General features: G+C 39.0%; 1 protein-coding gene across 1 annotated transcript; it reads left to right on the top strand.

Annotated features, from left to right (window-relative positions):
- Positions 1–726: 726 nt before the first annotated feature.
- Positions 727–18,698, top strand: LOC117449015 (N-terminal EF-hand calcium-binding protein 1-like). The gene is made up of 12 exons (XM_034086334.1): positions 727–1,020; positions 4,798–4,822; positions 8,928–9,036; positions 9,997–10,022; positions 10,257–10,354; positions 12,778–13,036; positions 13,206–13,285; positions 15,451–15,504; positions 15,717–15,829; positions 15,961–16,038; positions 16,208–16,299; positions 17,500–18,698. Exons 1-12 carry the CDS (start codon positions 904–906, stop codon positions 17,526–17,528), a joined length of 1,080 nt encoding a protein of 359 aa, XP_033942225.1. The 5' UTR covers positions 727–903; the 3' UTR covers positions 17,529–18,698.
- The last annotated feature ends 768 nt before the right edge of the window (positions 18,699–19,466 follow it).

The following is a 19,466-nucleotide window of genomic DNA, read 5'->3' as shown; positions in this document are numbered from 1 at the left end:
TGTAGTATGGGAGGTGCAGAGATGCTGATAGGGTTCCATGTAATATGTGACACTCCTTCATGTGAAGGGACTCTACAGTGTTTACAGTGGTCATCTCACTTAATCTGAGTTTGAATAAGGCTAATTCTAATAACTACTTAATCTGTTTACACGTTATACACAATGAAGTCAAATTAACTCACAATTTTTGAGGAATATAAATGGTATATTGACACATTAATAAGCCATACAATACAATAGGCAGTATTTTTATTTTACTGTACAGCATTTAATTGTACCTTCTAATTTTAGTTAACTTGTATATTTCTCCTGCATGCACATTAGTCTTGCAATTTTGTTTTGCAGTACTTTTATTGTTTTTTATTTGATTTATTGTTTTATTTTATATATATTTATGTTGAATTGTTGGAGTCTGGGACTTGGTCATTGCCATAATAACTACACGGTAGCTGTGAATATGACAATAAAGCTTTTTTAATTTGAATTTGAACAGATTATTTATTTAAAATTCAAATCAATCTAGATAAATAGTTTACTGCCTGTCAATTTGAGCTCTTTTGATCAGCTGTTCTCTGAAAACCTCACTGCCTGTAATTGTTTCATCTCACAGTGTGTGTGTGTGCGTGCGTGCGTGCGTGTGTGTGTGCGTGCGTGCGTGCGTGTGTGTGTGTATTCTCACCAGCAGATGGTGCATTTTATGAATCGCTGCTCGTGTAGAGGCGGAGTTAGTGGACGTGCAGCAGGCAGAGGGCAGCAGGCAGTGTCCACATCTCCTCCTGACGAGATCACAGCTCCAACATCATCCTCCACCGACCACCCTGACAAGGACAACCCTCCCAAAAGCACAGGATCCGGACAATCTTTTTACAATTTTAAATCAGAAATCGCATCGAAAGCGTCAAGATGCTGGCCTGCACGGAGATGATCACCATGTGTCTTCAGTCTGCAAAACACGATCACATGAGGAAACAGAAGGAGCTGGACCGCAACCAAAATCAAAGCATCTCTCTTTTTCATGATGTAAGTCCACCCTTTCTTGTTTTTTTCCAATGTTTAATTGGCAATATAGGCAAAAGATCCCCCCTTCTCACTGAAGTATGGTTTGTATACATATTTATACCTGTTTTGGTATAAATATGGAGGAGGGTCGTCTTTCAGAGGTGCAATATGAGTAATACACCGTCCTTCATCCTGCTCTTTATGAATGGTTTAAATGGAGGTAGGGAGCCGTCCATTCACATCGTGCTTGATGTGCAGCAGCCCTATTATGTAAGCAAGGTGAGTTGAGTGCATGCCCATTAGTGCGTGAATGACACAAATAAATGCCTTAACACATTCATCTGACAGACCATTTTATTCATTTGGTCTGTAAAGCACCACAATGTGATTGTTTGAATTTGGTTGTTTTTTCATTTCCCCCCACATGATGACGAAGCTCATGACATTGGTTGTACCCTAGAAGAAACATGATATATAAAGCATGATGCAATGATTTTTTTAATGAGCAGCTTTCCCTTCACACAGCTGCAAACAGAAACATAAAAATAGATGGATGTTACATCCTGAATTATTTAATCAGGAGTAAGAGTGTTGCTAGAGAGAGGGTTACATTAATATGCACAGAAATGTTCCTCTACTCGGCTGCCTTTTGCTACAGTGGTGAAAAATATGGTGAACCATCCATATACATATTTATAAAAAAACAGCAATCAGCACATGCAAAAATACAGTAAAACATTGCTTTGTGTTTGAAGCCTCTATGTCTGTTTTGCCTCTGGGCTACTCACGACACAAATACAAAAACTGATCAGCAGCATCATTTTCCAGCCTTCCTGACAGCTGGCCGTAAATACATTTCCTCCAGGCAGATAATTGGCAGGTAGAGGGGGGCAGTAAGCCTGCAGAAGGTGCGCATTTGTTCAAATGCAGTCAGCATCTATTCACTCCAGCCCATAACCTTTGTTTACTGAACCTATTACTGTTGCTGGTGGACTGTCCTTTTTTCATAAACAACTGCAGAAATAAATAGTACACTCGCTGGAGGACAACTTTCTAACTTGACTGTCATTGACCTGCATGTTTCTCTTTTATGTTTAAGACCTGAACCATACTGGTGCCCACATATCTGCAGGAAAAACTGAACATTTAACGTTTGCCGATATCAGTCTCTCTAAAATAGGATGTTTGTCTATTTATATAATCAGTCAAGCTGAAGGACTGCCCTATGCTTTTTGTGATTTTCCCTTTCCTTTAGTGTTATATAGGTTTGTGTGCAAAGTTTCTTTCTCAAATACTCCCTCCTGCCTGAAAAGCCTCAATTGGAATCCTTTTTTAATCTCTAACATAGTGACATCATCATGTTATGCTCGCGCTTCTATTGGCTAGCGCTCCAACACATTGTATGTGATAGGCTAAGGGGCAGGACATCTCTAAGCAGTTGACCAATCACAACAGAGCCGGCCAGCTAACCAATCAAAGCAGACTGGGCTCTGGTTTCAGACAGAGGGTGAAAAGAGGTGCTGCAGCACAGGCAGTAAGAGAAAAATAGAGGCTCAAAATACAAATACGAACCTGAGAATTAGCATAATATAAGGCCCTTTAAAGTAAGCTTGAGAGGCTAATTGGAGGTAGTGTCATGCGTTTGATAAACAACCGGATTTCTGTAGATATGCAACTAATGAGTAATTCTGATCAGTCTAACAATTAGTTATTAATCATTTGATAAATGAAATTAGAAATGTCCATCCCTGTTTCTTAAAATCCCATGTGATAACTTTCTTGTTTTGTCAGTCAAAACCCAAAGATCTTCTGTTCAATGTATACATTAACAGAAAACTCTGTATTTGAGAGGCTGAACGTTTTTGTAATTTTTGCATCAAATCTGACTTCAGCGTTGAACTCAGATTTGAAAAAATCATTTCAATTTTTGAATTGATTTTCAAAATAGTTTACAATCCTTTTGACTCATTCAACTATCGGATTAGTCAGCTAAAGGATGCAGCTCTAATGAAGATGTGCTGTAGGTGTCGGTCCACCTGCTGTAGTTTTATTATGAGTCAGTGTGACATCAACAGCCCCCATAGGAAATTACAACCGAGCAGCATCCAAGCAGCTAACACTGCTTTTAGAAGATCTTCATTGGCTCAGTGGGATGAGCTTCGTTGACTCATTCTTAACGACACAATGGAGGAATGAGGACCAGTGAATCTCCTTCTCAGGTTTCTCCTGAGCCGACATTCTCAATTTGTTTCCCAGATTTAATTTACGGAGCAACTTGGCTTCCTCTGAGGCATGCTGCACAAGATGCTGGCATCAGCACTTTGAGGAATTTGGGTACATTTGACAGTGATGACACAGCTTCCAGGTTACATGGCATTATCTGCAGCCAAAAGCCTTCATGGCTGCTCGTCACTCCGGAGATGATACCTGTAAAAGGCAAATAAGGCATTTAAAGGTTATCAGACAAATCAGAAATAAACCGTATATACATATATGGCTAATGTTTGATTACAAATATTTTTCTTTGCTGGTATTTAATCAGAACACTAGTACTGAATGTTTTGTAAATTGAGTTGCAACACTGTTTGTGACTTATCTAATTACCTGTTATTGCTTCAGGGCTCACTTTTGGTCTAATTATCAATGAGCAGTGTCATTTGTGTTTTAGCTATTTGAGTATTTTTGATTTGTTTTGAATGTTTGTAGTAGTATATTATTCGTACTTACAGTATTTATTTTTGTAGGTCTAGCTTTTAAAATGTACTGTTAATATGTTGGACAGTAAAGGTCCTTACTTTGTGTATATCTTGGTTACAACCCTTTAGGGCATAAATGTAATGCATGGCAAGGCAAGTTTATTTATATACCACCTTTCAACACAAGGCAATTGAAAGTGCTTTACAAAAATAAAAGACATTGAGAGCATTAAGAAATAGTGCAGCAGAAACATGTTATATAATTACATTTAAAAACAGTCATTTAAAAGCTATGTACAACATAGTGTAGCCCTTCAAGGGCCCTCTGAATTGGAGCATCCACCTTTGAAGGTTCCTGAGACATTCAGTGCCATTTTTCTCTTTCTGTACACACCTTCAGTATCATTCTTTCTCATATAGATTTCTTTGAGGCTCAGTGGATGTGTATTGAATTGAGAGGATGTGAGCAGAGCGTGTCCTTTACGCTATGATGTGCTAGAAAGGTGACAGCTGGATGTGCTCCGCTCTACTCTGATGAAACACTAAATCAACCAGTCACTGGACTCTATCAGTCCACACAGGCTGATTGAGCAGGGGAAAAAAACAACACTTTGAAATAAAAGAGGTGCCATTCTCACACAGAATACCTTTCACTCCAACGGATCAGACTTCTCAGGTTGGGTGTTACACAGAGATGGGATGCAAGATATCAGTGATGACTTCATTAGTGTGCGCATAGCATAAATCAGGGAATTCAAAGGACTGTTACATCCTGCTCGCAGAATTTGCACAAAACCAGGGAAACAGCATGATCCTTTTCAATGCCCAGAGAGAGAGAAAAACATAAAAGCTATTATTCCACAGCTCCTGTCGGGTGAATATAAATATCAGCTTTTCATTTCCTGAGACGTCTGTTTTGTTATTGAATTGTGGAAATGACAGCTCCTCTTATACATCCTCCTTTACATATAAAATAATAAGCCACTCACCAAACTCGTCTTCCTTTTTCAATATAGTTGAATTATGTTTTTAAATTCTTCCACTTTCTGTCATCCATGCCTGCAAACAAAAACGTTAACATGATCTTCTCCTCTTATTGCAGATATTCCGCCGGGCAGACAAAAATGGTGAGTAAGCAAAAATATTCAGCTAATTAGACTACACGGCTAGTTAAAATTCAATTAAGTACCTCGTTGCAAATTAGATGCACCAGAGAAATAAAAAGGAATGACTTTGATGGTTCTGTTCAGACAGTTTCTGAAGGGGTTTATTGGTGCATCTGTGTTATGGCCATCCTTGAGATCGAAGAAACGCTATAAATAACAAAGGTCAGGTGCAGCTGCATCTTTTTGGTTTTGGGATGTGATTGAATCTGACAGGATGCCCTGCAATGCTCGTCTCAATGACTTCCAATGATCAAACCTCAGTGAGACCACAAAATACTCAAACCTGAACCTTACATAATCTTCCACACATAATCAAGGCAAGGCAAGGCAAGGCAAGTTTATTTATAGAGCACTTTTCAACGCAAGGCAATTCAAAATCAGTAGAAAATAAACGTTTATCTCCAAATTCACTGGAGACTTGCACCTAATGCGACTTTAATATATTCCACCTGCAAACATATCACCATTACATTTGATTAATGTGTTACAGTTACATTTAAATGTATGTGAACTCTTACTTCAAAGGAAGCCCCCCCCCCTTGCATATCTCCTGGGAAAACATAGAACATTCGGCTCTGCATGAAAAGAAACAGTGTTGACAAACAGGAACATGTTTGTGCTCTTAATGTTCTATTCATGCACTGCATCTCCCATTATATGGAATGTGAAATGCAAAGGATACATGCATGCAGAGTAGAGACAAACTGATCAGTTTCCCCGGGGGGGGAGGGGCGGTGAATGTGTTACATAAGAGTGGGATTAATGAACCAACATGTGCCGCTATGAGGGGGGGGGGGGGGGGTCCTTGCAAGTTCCATGCTTCAAGTTGTGTCTCCTCTACTTGTGGCTGATGGAACTTTAATAGAAATAGAGGTTAATTCCGTATCTCCATCTTGCATTTTCGTGAAGCTTTTTGCTCCTCCAGTTCTTTCACACCACGCGCCGGCCTCTAGCTCTCACACAAAGCTTTTATTTTTCACTCTGTGTAAATCGAAGGGAGATACAGAAAGAGAACTCTGGCGTAAATGTAAGATGTTAGCTATCTTACATTTGCAGCTCTGCTCGGTTCTCCTCTTTACAAGCTCACTGAGTCGTGCACCCGAGAGGAGAGCCAATCAGCACTGAGTGGGCTGCCGTGAGGCGCCTGGAACACTGCGGATTTACCACATAATGAGGGGCTGGCTACCAACCAGCTACACTCTTATTCCTCCATGCTGTTGTAATGAGGAATTATAGTTTTAAGAAGCAATAAAACAATCGTGTATATTACACGAACAATGAGTACAAACTGGAAGCCTCGTGCTGAGATTCTAATCCACTTATATTGACGCACACTGAGTTCAGACATGCACACGCGGATCTGATCAATATATTGACAAATAGGCAATTAGTTTTCAGTATTTCAAAATTAACGAGGAGACTTTCATACAAATAGACTGAAGTGTTTTCATATGAGCTGGATTTTTATAACAAGCAGTGCAAAAAAGGATTAGTCAAGGCCATTGATTGGTTTTGTTGGAAGTGTTACAACACAAAAAGGCAGTGTTTTACTTCATTTATTTTTCATGATTTGAAAACAGTTTTCGATTTAATTGTTAGGTGCTTAGGGGAGTTTTTTCCCTCTTGACACTAACTCAATAGGAACCGGTGAGAGGTTTCTGCCTCACATCCTTTGTGCTGTACTTCCTGCAGAGGATTGTAGACTGCAGCATATTCCTCAAAGGATGCATGGATGTACAGAAGAGCTGCCGCTTTAGTTGAAAGAGAGGAACATTATCAGTAATGGGTGAGAAGCTGATATCTGGCTCTCATTTTTACATTTTCGGAACACATCATAAAGTGCTTTTCTAAATACACTGAACAAGAAATACAAATAAATGATCAACCAATATTCTTCAAACTATTCCTATCAATGAATTTCACTTGCACTTTTGGATTTAATGAAAGGATGATTTGCTGCTAAGGTGTTCTTGAGGGTTTTTAGCTTGGGGCTACCCATAAGGAAGCTCATTCCTGAAAAGACTGAAGCATCAGCACTGGGAGAGGTTTTCATTAGGGTTGCAGGTAGAGCTGCAGTTTTGCTTGGTTTGAAATTAAACAATTAAAGCTATTACACTGCCTCGATGCTGTTATGAGGTGCTGATGATTATCCATCAGAGGTGTTGTATCGACAGTTGTTAGTCTCGAAGCAGGGGATCGATGCTATACAAATCTGCATAATCTTTGATTGGATCTCACTGCCTCGAAAGCTCAATGTTGATAACAGTCCAGCTCCTTCACTCACACATAACTGTATGAGATTCTTTGTTTTCAGTAACACAGTTTAGCTGTGCATGCACTATTCCAATACAAGTGGTAACACATGTGGAAGAAACAGACAAAGAAAACAAATCTTTACTTTTGAGAATCAGGAAGCAACAAATGTTTGCCACATTTACGAAATAGGTAAGACCATTTAAATTATTGTTGATAGACTAAACAAACGAGTGTCCTGCCTTCTCAAAACAAACCCTACAAAGATCTTGATCTGGTTGAAGGAGAGTTAAGTTATGGTTAAGGTTTTTATGTGTTTAGCCAACTCAAAGCTATAAAAGCATCCTTCCACTTGAGTAGTGGAATGCTCTCAGCCTAAGAGAGTCTAACTAATCAATTCATTGAGTAATCGTTTCAATACTAACTGTTGTTTAATGCTTCAAAGCCTACTTCTGCACATTCTTATTAAGCGCCTAATTACTAATTAAGTGTGGAAACAAATCGTACATCTTTCAGGCAAAGCACTTGCTGCACAGATTACTGTCCTTTAGCTTGTGACACAAACACTGTCTACAGTTAGAAGCTCCATCACTGCAGCTCTGCTCTCTGAGAAGCTGCGAACGCTTGCGTAACGTGCCACTGAGCTGCACTGAAACTCGTATTCGGGCTTCTAATCGTGAATCCACACTGAAGAAGTTGTGATGGAGAAGGCTGGAGAATGAGTCAGAGGTACAACAGATTGTGGTCACTCCTACATCATTTGGAAAAAGAAGATTTGTACAGCAAAGTTTGAGTTGGGAATTTGTATTGAAATAGTTTCATCTTCCATCTGAGGTTTAACGCCACAACAAATGCTCCGTGAAATCACAGATTGTTCTCCTTAAGGGTTTAATGATAACAACAAAACAATGTTTAACAGTTCACTTGTTATTTAATGTAGCAAACACAGAATACAACTGGCTGATATCAGCCAATCTCTCCCAAACAAGCCTTTACTGTATGGTATCCAAAGCTGTCCATTGTGAGAGATGGCAACTACTCAAAATAGTTCTCACACATGATGATGTGATTTCCTCAGTCTGAGCTCTGTTGCCTCGTGGGGATTAGAGTCTGGTCTCAGAAGATTTCAGTGCTTACAGAGCAAGACTGGAGAGATCTCATTACCGTCTGCAGTTATTCTGCAAGTAAGGTCTGCTCTGACTACTCTAACCATCCCTCAATCCCTGCTCCTAATTTCCACAGCACCCTGCAGGCCTGCCTGAGTCACATGCAACTGCTCTCCAGAGGTGGCCTGGGATTACCTTAATCACACACTTGTCTTTGTGTTTATTAGCTACAGACAGTTATAAGATTCATTGATGTGCAACCTTTTGTGATTGCTATAAAGTTGCCCAAAAATCCAAACATTGCTTCATTTATTTTACAGTATCAGGTTTCAGGATTGAGGAAATTAAAGCAGTTATAGGGTTGTTTCAAAAGAAAATGTGTTCCTCACTTAGGTAATTATTACTCCCAAGAGCATGGATTGGATTTTGGTCTTTATCACTTAACTAAAAAAGCATCATTAATAGCAGTAAATGAGTCCCTTAATGGAAATAACTTAATCATTGACAGAGGTTTTAAAGCTAAGTAAAGACAGTATTTTTTATACTATGCCGCAGCACCTCTGAGTTTATCGCTGGAAATAATTTAGTGACGTGAAGTCAAAGTAGCCTTGTATCATTAACTTGAATAATGGTGAATACTCTTCATTAGGGTGATAAAACCTCTGAGGCGTCAGTGAGTGTCATTTTCACGGTTTATCTCCTTTCAGATGACGGGAAGCTGTCCTTGGAGGAGTTCCAGTCGTACTTTACTGATGGTATCCTCACTGACGACCAAATGCAGGAGCTGTATTCCTCCATCGACAGGAAGCAGACAGAGTAAGCTAATCTTCCTTTTTGGACGTCCTCCAACTCTGCTGCCATCTGCAGCCCCTTCTGCTGTTGAGATGTCAACAACACCTCACTTCAGTGAAGAGATTGTGTCAATATTCCACAAGGAGCCCTAATTCTGGTGTGAAAGCCTCAGAGTTTGCGATTTGCCTGCAGATGAGAACAAACACTATTCGACTAACATGTATCGGAATACATTGCCTGGTATTATAGCCCAAGAAAAACCCAAGAGGACTTTTTTTGCTGTGTCTGTGGGCACAAAACAGATGAAATCTCCTTTTTGCTGTTGGCATCACTGAAGTACCAACCAATCACAGTGAAGAATTGCCTCTCAAGTGTGGCAGATTTAGCTGCACCCTTTTTTGTGTGGTGTCAACTTTAGACAGAAAGCTTGCAATACACAAACGAGCAACCAACCTCGATCTGTCATTTAAAGATAAGGTTAGGGTTGGGTTAGCCTAACCCTAACCTCTGAATGTGCAGTAAACATGTTCTAGGTTTAGTTGCAAGGCAGTAGTGCTTGTGTGTAGTGTTTTGTCTACTGTATGCACTTAGTGAAAATCAATGCCTCTTTGTTTAATCGAACACAGATCATGGCTTAAACTGAGCACTGAGATAAATGCAAACGTTAGTATGCAAACATGCTCGCAACGACAATGCTAACTGGTGATGTTAAGTAATTTTTTTACAGGTATAAAGTTCCCTATTTAAGGCTATCATGCTAGCTAAATAACACTAACACTGAATATAAAGTACAGCTGAGGATGATGGGAGTGTTTTAAGGTATTTTGTTTAAGTTACCCATGTTTAAGTACATGATAACCTGATAATTGTTGTTGATAAAAAGTCAGAGGTTCACACATGTCTCACAAAATGAACTTGAAGAAAATATTTCAGGCTTCCAAAGACTTTATTTAATATTTTTGTTTTCTTCTCATTGCTTTACAGCAACCTGGACATAGACAAACTCTCAGGTACAGTAAGCATGCGTCATTCATGCTACACAGATATGATCACCACTTAAGCCCAATGCTTTCATGTTTTTACATATTTCTATTTGCTAGAATTGTCAATCACCATAACTTAAACACAACATGTCCCAGTCTCAGAAGTTATTGGAGGGACCAGACCACTTCCATTCTATTTAAGGCAATCAATGTTATTAGTCATTCGACAAAGTATGCTCAACTAATGTTCCTCTCCTTCAGGGTACTTATCTCCACATGTGGGGGAATACGTCAACGTCCTGTCTGCTCTGGAAAAGCTGAATGTGGCCATTTTGAAGGCCATGGATAAAACTAAAGAGGTGAGTGATTATTGCGTTCACGCCTGCACCATGATTAATTTAGCAAGAAAATACATGATTGAATGTAGCTCGACATGAGTGGACTTTTATCCATTTCAGCTTGTAGAACATTTGTAAGCGGCTGTCATGCCTCCGAGCGTTCAGACTCTGGCTGTTTTTGTTTGTGCCTCTCAGCTGTCAGTGTGAAACCCTCTCAGAGGTATTTGAGATCGCTCTGCTGTCGCACCTTTACAAGAGAACTGCCCAGCATGACAGACTCTGCCTGCTGTCTGCGCTGCCTCTCTTCACTCACAATGCATGAGCTCACAGAACCTTAAATCACAGGAGCCCTTTTAAAAATGGTTCTACTTAGTGTGAGAAAAATGTGCAGACGTTTGTCCCTGTGAATCTGCTGGATAGCCACTAAAGATTTTATGCAAAAATCATCGTAATGGGCTAATTTTTCATTTGTTCTTCTTTTCATGTTAATTGTGTAGTCCATTAAATGTCAAATTATCATTAAAAATATAAAATTTCCGAGCGCCTAAGGAGATATCTTAATATTCAGTCAAAACAAGGAGGATCACTGATGTATTTTATCATGAGGAGTCATGAATGTCCGAATTTTACTCCAATAGTTAAGACCTTTCATTCACAACTATGTGAAAGTGCTAAAGGAAAAGCCAGGGCACAACATGAAATGGGCACCAATAACGTCTGTAAACAATTGATTGGCACTCCATCTAATAGTTATAGAGACATTTCAGTCTGAAACAAAGTGGTCTGACTGACGGACATTGTGCTTGCGGATATCATCAACTCAAAGATTTTCAGCTAAGATATAACAAAGAGAAAAGCACCCTTTCCCATTTTAGAGCTACATTTTGTGTTTCATCATCACACGACAACACTGACTGCACTGCATTGTTCAATCAACACCACATACTGTGAATTATCTTTTGCTTTTTATTTCAAACCAGTATCCAGGAACTAGAATCATAACATGTTTTCATACCTTTGGTTTTACTCCTCACATGTTCCCTCCTAATTGTAAATGTATGGCTATAGAGCTGAAATGGAGATCAATGCTTTTCAGTTCAAAAGAAAGAAATCTCCAGCACTGTTTCTCTTACATGTTCTCCAGATAATGAGACCGAGTTGCAGTATACATCACCAGCCTTGGAATGTGAAATATGCTAATTAGAGCGTTATGAAATGCTGGTCTGAATCCCGGTAGAGCAGAACCAATACAAAGTGTATTGCATGAGATGTAGAGGAGATTAAAGTGTCTGCGCCCGACTGTGCAACATCAGAGAACTTCTTCTGAGACAAAATCGATAGCTCGGCTCACTTATTTATCGGTCTCAGCTAACCCTGTACGTTAAGCAGGCTAGGTGAATATTTAATTTCATTTGGAAGAGAAGATAATCAGGTGCAGGGAATATATCTTATTATGAGGTTGGCATCCTTGATTTTCAGCATCTCATTCTCACTGCAGTGCAGGCAGAGGCTGTTCCTGATGTAGAGAGAGAACTCAGAGCGATAGTAGAGCGTAGCTGACAGTAACTAAGGCTGACAAACCTCCCACTGATCTGACGTCAGATGTTCTCCACAGCACTGCATCACAAACACACAATTATTTTTCCACTGCTTAAATCTCCTATTCTTTTAGTCTCTTCCCGTCTCTTTTAGACACACGCTTCTGTTTCGTTGTTTTATCTCCTGTCTCTGAACATCCATCTTCTCTGACATTTTCTTTTTCTCCTGAAACCTTTCCTTGCTTTATATCACCCATGGCTACAGCTCATGAATTTTTCATGCTGCTATTAGTCAGTCAAAAAGCTTTATTTGATGGTGATCTTAACAGGGTTCATTGCCCATGAAGTAAAAGCAGCCACTGCACTTACTGTATAGAACATCCTCCACAAACTACACATCCATTCATTATCATCACATCACTCATCATTATCACTCTTTCTGTTTTCCATTCATTCATTCAGTGTGATCTCAGACTGACACAATGTTTATGTGTTGAAAATACTATTCTTACTTTGCTCCTCTCACCAAAACAACAGCAATGAGATACCTGATTAATAACGTGCAATTCTTTTTTGAGAATGACACATAATCCTAACAAAGCACAAACAACCTTGAATTCAAGGTTTCTAGGGTATAAGAAATGATCTGAGAATCATTCAATTTTGTTTGAAAACAAGATTAACAAACCATCATGTGACCTAAGATTGTCATCGTCATAACTACACTGTAGCTATGTTCGTATGACCAATAAAAGCCTTGAACCTTGAACCTTGATCATATCAACAGAAAGAATGCAAGAAACATTTCTCGAGATAGGAAATGAGAGAAAAATGTAAACAACAAACAAATATTTTCCCTTATCATGGCTGACCTTGTTTTATTTGTCCCCACACTCTTTTATTCAGGACTATCAGGGTTCATCAGTGCTGGGTCAGTTTGTGACACGTTTCCTGCTGAGGGAGACCTCCACCCAGCTGCAGTCCCTCCAGTCATCGCTGGACTGCGCTATGGATGCGGTTCATGACCAGGGCTGTACTGGGAGGAGGATACTGAAGAAGCCAGAGGAGCTTCCTATCCAGAGGGTGCCCAAGCGCCCCGGCCGACGCATCCAGAAGAACATGTGTCTCTCCCCGACCGACCCGTACTCTGGCATGCTCACCACAGGTAGGTTCCAGGAACAATGGGGTTCAGAGAGTGGTTGTATATGAGCAAAATACTGACTATTTCATATTGCAGCTACTAAGCTCATGAGGATATTCACAACAACAACAAAAAGCATCCCGTCATTGTTCAGACTTCCTGTGTTGTGCTGATGTTTTGTTTCTGGGGTCAGGGGTCAGCGTGGAGCCAGACAACCACTGGGGCTCCCAGATCAACCAACTGGAGCAACTCATTGACAAACTGGAGTGCGAGGTCCGTATAAAATCTGTTCATGTGCTAAGCTCTGATAAGCTAACTGCTAACTGCTTGCTTCATATACAGTACAATGGACAGACATGATCATGTAAATCTTTCCATCTAACTCCAGAGACAAAATCCCCGAAATGAATATAAATTCCTTTTATAGAAATTATTATTTTTTAGAATCTCAGCCCTGAATGTTTATAAAAGTCTTATTTTTGGTGAGGGTCATCTCCAAGGCATAGACGATTATATTTGACCCTAAACACCATTTACATGTCATTTTTTTTTTTTACATGATGAGTTTTAGATGCATTCTGGTGGAGCTTAAGTCTCCTGTTATTCTGCAATAATAGAGACTGTCCTTTAAAACTCTAAATGTAATTTAACTGCAGATTCTTGGCATTGCACGAGATTTGGATCTTGTGCGGTATGACTTTGTGTTATATATGATGTATATTGTATGTATTCAAATTTCCCCTCGAGAACCTTAACGTATTTGAATCTTTATCAGACTGAATGGGCACTCATTTCATTTCATTCCAAACCTTTATTTAACCAGATTGGACCCATTGAGATCATAGATCTCTTTTTCAAGGGAGACCTGCAGCATATAGGTTCCACATGAAACATAAAACAATAAAGGACATCATACATTATATTTACAGGATACATAGTTATAGACATTTACAAGTGCCCATTGTATCGGCAAGCATTTCATTTAGCCTAGCTTTAAAAACATGCAGAGGAATGAGATTGCTCAGTTTCAATTCTTGCTGAAGATTGTTCCAAGCAAGTGGAGCTGCGCACATAAAAGCTGTCTTACCTAAGACAGTCCTTGCTCTTGGCACATCTAACAAGACCACATCATGTGACCTCGGACAATAGCTGCTTGCAACTCTCTGTGTTATCAGCGAGCAGATATAATACGGGAGTTTACCCAACAAAGCTTTATAGATAAACGTGTACCAATGACTGAGCCTCCGTACAGAGAGTGATGGTAAACCTGCCTTGGTATACAGGGTACAGTGATGAGTAAGCGCTTTACAATTTGTGACAAATCTCAGAGCACTGTGATACGCAGCATCCAATTTGCTCAGGTAATTGGCAGGTGCATTCATATACAACAAATCCCCATAGTCCAGCACAGGTAAAAAGGTCACAGTGACTAGCCTCAGTGACTAGCACTGATTATAGACTGTTAGGTTGCCGTACAGGTCACTCATCATATCCAAAAGATCACTGTGCACATTTATAAAATCGTGTTCATCATCAACGTATATAGAAATCATCCATTGCATTTGCAAACTCTGAATTTGAATGGTAACCATCAATGATGATTGATAGTATTTTTGATTTGGCTGTTCATGGCTATCCATTGCCATCCCACTCTGCCTTTTATTCTTCTTTATTCTACTTTTATATATAAACAACATGCTTAGTTTCAGTTGTATGAACTCACAAAAAACGCTGCCAAAAGGTTTGTCTCGTGATGGCTTTCTGTGAAGATCAGGTTTAATTACAGACGCTCATCTGCTACAGACAGAGATGTCAGACCGTATGAGCTCTTCTGTGTGTTTTCAGAGACACAGTGTTTGCCCAGCGGACAGAGGACAATCTGTAAAAAGTGTGTGTGGCTGTTCAGGCCAACAACACAAGCTGTGTTCAACCACACAAACTGAATGTCATGCATAAATATCATCCTGTGCAAACATGCTGTGATTCACTGAAATACTCAACGCTTTAAACAGAAACACAGATCAAATATGTTGACAGATGTTTCAAATATTCTGACATTTACAAAAGGCCACCAATATGTTACCTGTAGGTCTGAATAAGAGCATCAGTAGCTTTATGGTTCTCCTGTGGGATTTATTTAGTTTTTTACTTTGCATTTTATCTTCAATAATAGATGAGGCTTTCTCCAAGGTTAGATACTGTATCAGAGCCTGGGGGATAATGAGCTTGCTTGCTAACACACTAATGACTATTGTTCTTATCTCGGCCATGCAGAGAGAATATAGTGTTTAGGCTGTCGGAGGGTTAACATGAATATGGCTTCCTTGTGGGAGCCAATGCTTTGTGACAGATTGTATATACAGGCCCTTATTTTGCTGGACTCGGTTTTCTGGTTCTGCTCATAACCACTCATGAAATATGTATGTCCCTATTTTCAGAGCCCTCATCTTGAACCTCTCAAAGAGGACACATTGGCAGGGACATACAATTCGGTGAGTCCAGCATGTGTGAGCTAGTGTCTGATTATATTATATTAATATATATATGCAAAGATTTTACTGGTAATTGTTACATGTTCTTTGTATGTTTTATATTTATATATGACATGTTTGAAAAGCTGGAAATCACGTCTACAATTACAACTACATTCAAAATGAGGCAAATGTGTTATTGAAGATGTGATTATGACTTTTTCTCTCTTCAGAACATTCTTCTGATCCAAAGACAAATGTCTGTGAAGGAGAAGGATGTGGATCAGTTTGAACAAGCTCTTAAAATCTACACAGAGACCACCAGCAGCCAGCCTAACAACCTGCAGTATGTCCCTCTCTCTGCCTCAGGGTCTCTCTGTGATTTAATGCTGCCACTTGAAATTGCTTACATGTTCAAGACCATATGTGATAATCCCCCACTGCCCTTTTTTTTCTCTCTGTCTGTTTTATTTGTAGCGTTTCAGTCCAGAACCTGCCAGACAGATCTTGCTTCATCATGTACGAATTTTGGCAAGATCGTCTCTCCTGGATGAGGTATGATCAGAAGAGCTTCACAGTATATTAGACAGGAAAACATGTTCAGAGAGCTTCACTGCTGAACCAAAATGCTCCCTGTACACCAGGCTGTTCACAGCTCTCTTTGAAAGCATTACTGTCAAGCTGAGAGGCAAATGACAGGTTCATCCTTTTCCTTTCCCCACAGCTACCTGCAGTCCTCCATCAGTAAGACCTTCCAGCGCTGCATCATCGACTCACTGGAAGAGCCGGAGATGGTCTCCACCATGCTCCTCCCAGGTAGAAACAACACCTTTAATATATTCGCTATCTTATTGAAAGCTGCTATGTTAACGTTTTGATTCACACATTTTAAATCAGATTAAATTAGAGCCTTTTGGTAAAATGTTATAGCACATAATAATAATAATAATCTGTATATTTATATGAAAGAAGTAGCATTTCCAAGTGGTATTATTGTTGGTACCGCTGTTGCAGACTTTTTAGAGCTATTTTTATTGAAAAAAAGTTGGCATTACTGCTCAGGAATTACTACATTTATACTCCAAACTTACTTTTCTTCTTTCACTCTCCACCATTTTCATTACTGGTGATAGAGAGGCGAAGTCCCTCCCTTTCTAGGGAGCTCCATGGGAACCTTATTTCGGAAAAAATATGTATTGAATTCAATGGGGAGAGAAAGATTATCTTTCGATTCCGTTTTGAATTGTGCCACAAATTACACATAAGATGTTTGTCAATTTAAAAGATAATTTTGCAAGTAAATGTTGAGAGCTGTACATACACACAAGGGAGTTAGTCGGTTCCGTAAGAGCCAGCATGCGGTACCCGAGGGATTCTGGGATTTGTAGTCTTTCTAGTTGCGTATTTTTGTCTTATTTCAACAGTTTTACGACAAACTGTGACTTTTTTTACATGGAAATCATTTTTTAAGATTGACAAATATCATATGTGTAATTCGTGGCACAATTCAAACGGGATCGAAAGATAATTTTTCTCTCCTCATTGACTTCAATACATAATTTTTCCGAATAAGGTCCCATGGGTCGGAAGTAAAATGGGTGGACGTCGCCACTCTATAGTAAGTTCAAAAAATGTAAAATGATACGTTTTGGTAACTATGGATAGCTATCGAGGCGGAAAAAAAGGTACCCTCTTCTTGTTGGGCCATAAATGAAGCCTTCATTTTCCTAGAAGATTGTACCTGGTGGCAAACAGGATTTCAGGCGTTGATGGAAATAATCTAAACGCAGGTGGTGTCATTATACTATCCACTGCCAGTGAATAGACAACTATTTGCTAACACCATTTGAAAGTTTAATGCGTGAGAAAAATTGATGATTGTTATCTAAGGAGTCCATTGTTTTCTGTAGTAAAAATAGAAAAACATGTTGGCTTCTCTTTCTGTAATTTGCTCATTTGTGTGGTGCAAGCAAAGAGCATTTGCCATTGACACTTCATTGTTGTTTCATTTAACAGCCTCTTGGTGGATCATGAACAACAACTGACCGAGAAAAAGCTGCTGCTACTCAACACAATAAAAGCCGGAGGAAGAGCTGATTTATCTGTTTAAATCTTTTTTTGTTCTTTGAAATCCACTTTTTCCTGATGGCATGAGCAGGATTGTTTTGGCAAAGCTATGCTCCGAGGGTTATAACACAGAAGACTGCTCAGATAAATCAGTTAGGGAGTAAAACTAATTAAAACCTTGGAGATGAGGAATTGAGGCACGCAATATTTTATTGTGTGATCAGGATTCTTGCTTCTGATTTGATATAAATGCAAGAAATGAAAAGAAAAAGACCTTTGCATGATTTCTTATTTCTCAGTGCTAGTTTATTTAAATCAAAACTACATCTTAGAATAGATATCATGTACCCGATGTCACAAAAATATAACACATGAATGACAACTGATCTGTCCATCCATCACTATCCCTCATTCTCCAGTACAGACTAAACCAGTCTTAGTGGTAGGGTTTTCCTGCATTTCCCCTTGTTCTGTCTGTGGTATTGTGCTTTGTTGTCTCCTTCAAAGCTTCGCTGCCAAGCATCTTTTATGCTGATGGGTTAGAAAGCCAGTAGATAGAACATACTGTAGTTGATTGTGGTCCGCATCTAAAATGTTATTATCAGTGTGTCACTCCTGCACTTTAGAAAAATATGAAACGTGCACCTAATTGTAAAGAATGGATATTTATTGTAGATCGTCTATTATTAAAGATACAATTAACTGATGTTATAACAAGCCAATAGCTGCACTGAAGTGTAGTGAGACATTAGCAGACGATAACAAATTAAGTTTACTTGTACTGTTACTCTAGAAGAAAAACCCTCAAAAGCCATTGTTTTGCATTTGCAGTGTAAACAGTACAGTGACACATAGAAGTCTATATTTTGAGTACATAAATCCAGGAGAAGGTGTTCTGTGTGATGAAAGTCCTTTCAGATTGTGTACAGTATTTAATGAAAGCTGTAAGTAGTTGTTGTAGAACATTGGTAAATGTACAGTATGATAGTAAAGTAAGCTGTGGTTGCTCCGATAACGTGAGAATGAATGTGTTCACTCTCTCTTTTTTAAAGTGTTTTATCTTTTCTTTTATGAAGAATATACCGTTGTTATGTGGATGCTATGTTTGTTTTTTGGCATGAAATAAAGTTCATGGCTTGTTGATGACATTAATGTTTCATTGATTGTGCCCTGGCTAAGAATGAGTACAATATTTATGAATTGTGATCTAATTGAAAAATCACAGGTATTTACTTTCAAATGAAAAGTACGGTTTACTGTATACTTTTAATTGAAGTTATTTGACTTCACAGCAACTTACTTAACAAAATTAAGCAGTGTAAGTCGTGGATTTTAATACTTAAAAAAAATCCAACTAATACATAATCGAATTAAAATGTAACGTATGAGGATTTATTATAAGCATTCTTTTTATTCTGATATTGAAAATCACCCAATGTAATGTGCTACCACAGCAGCTGAAAGTTATACTCACATCATTCTTAATAAGTAGTTTATATCAATCCTTTTACATATCACACATGATTCCAAAAAAAACTCCAGCAGGGAGAGATCCAACATGTCAGTCCGTATAACATTATAGGTTTTCTCTATGGTGCAAACTGAAGAAAGTGAGGATGATGCAGTCTTTCACAGCTGCATGAATGCTTGTGCTGCTTCAGATCTCAAACTATAATCCTTTCCTGTTACGATTTTCTCCTCAGTGACAGTGAGGCTCCTGCTGGTATTTTCAGGTGAAAACAACTGCCAACAGCGTGGGATAAAACATCATGTTTCATGTATTGGCAGCAAGTCAGGTGTCCCGCCTGATTTTCAATCCGCCTACAGCCTCTATTTTCTGCGCTAGCAAATTATTCTTATTCTAAAACAGACTGAGAAGACACTAGTCATGTAAGGTGGACATTAGGGAGGTCAGT

This window comes from Pseudochaenichthys georgianus, chromosome 7 (genome assembly GCF_902827115.2).
Source record: "Pseudochaenichthys georgianus chromosome 7, fPseGeo1.2, whole genome shotgun sequence".
In the NCBI taxonomy this organism is placed as follows: Eukaryota; Metazoa; Chordata; class Actinopteri; order Perciformes; family Channichthyidae; genus Pseudochaenichthys; species Pseudochaenichthys georgianus.
Note: the sequence above shows the minus strand (reverse complement) of the source record. Positions and strands in the feature narration are given on the sequence as shown.

Bases quoted from the DNA above. Each gene is read 5' to 3' on its own strand.
- LOC117449015 (XM_034086334.1), top strand. From the start codon at position 904: ATGCTGGCCTGCACGGAGATGATCACCATGTGTCTTCAGTCTGCAAAA. The intron at 10,023-10,256 runs GTACAGTAAGCA...CCTCTCCTTCAG, and splicing joins GGACATAGACAAACTCTCAG to GGTACTTATCTCCACATGTG. The intron at 15,830-15,960 runs GTATGTCCCTCT...TTTTATTTGTAG, and splicing joins AGCCAGCCTAACAACCTGCA to CGTTTCAGTCCAGAACCTGC.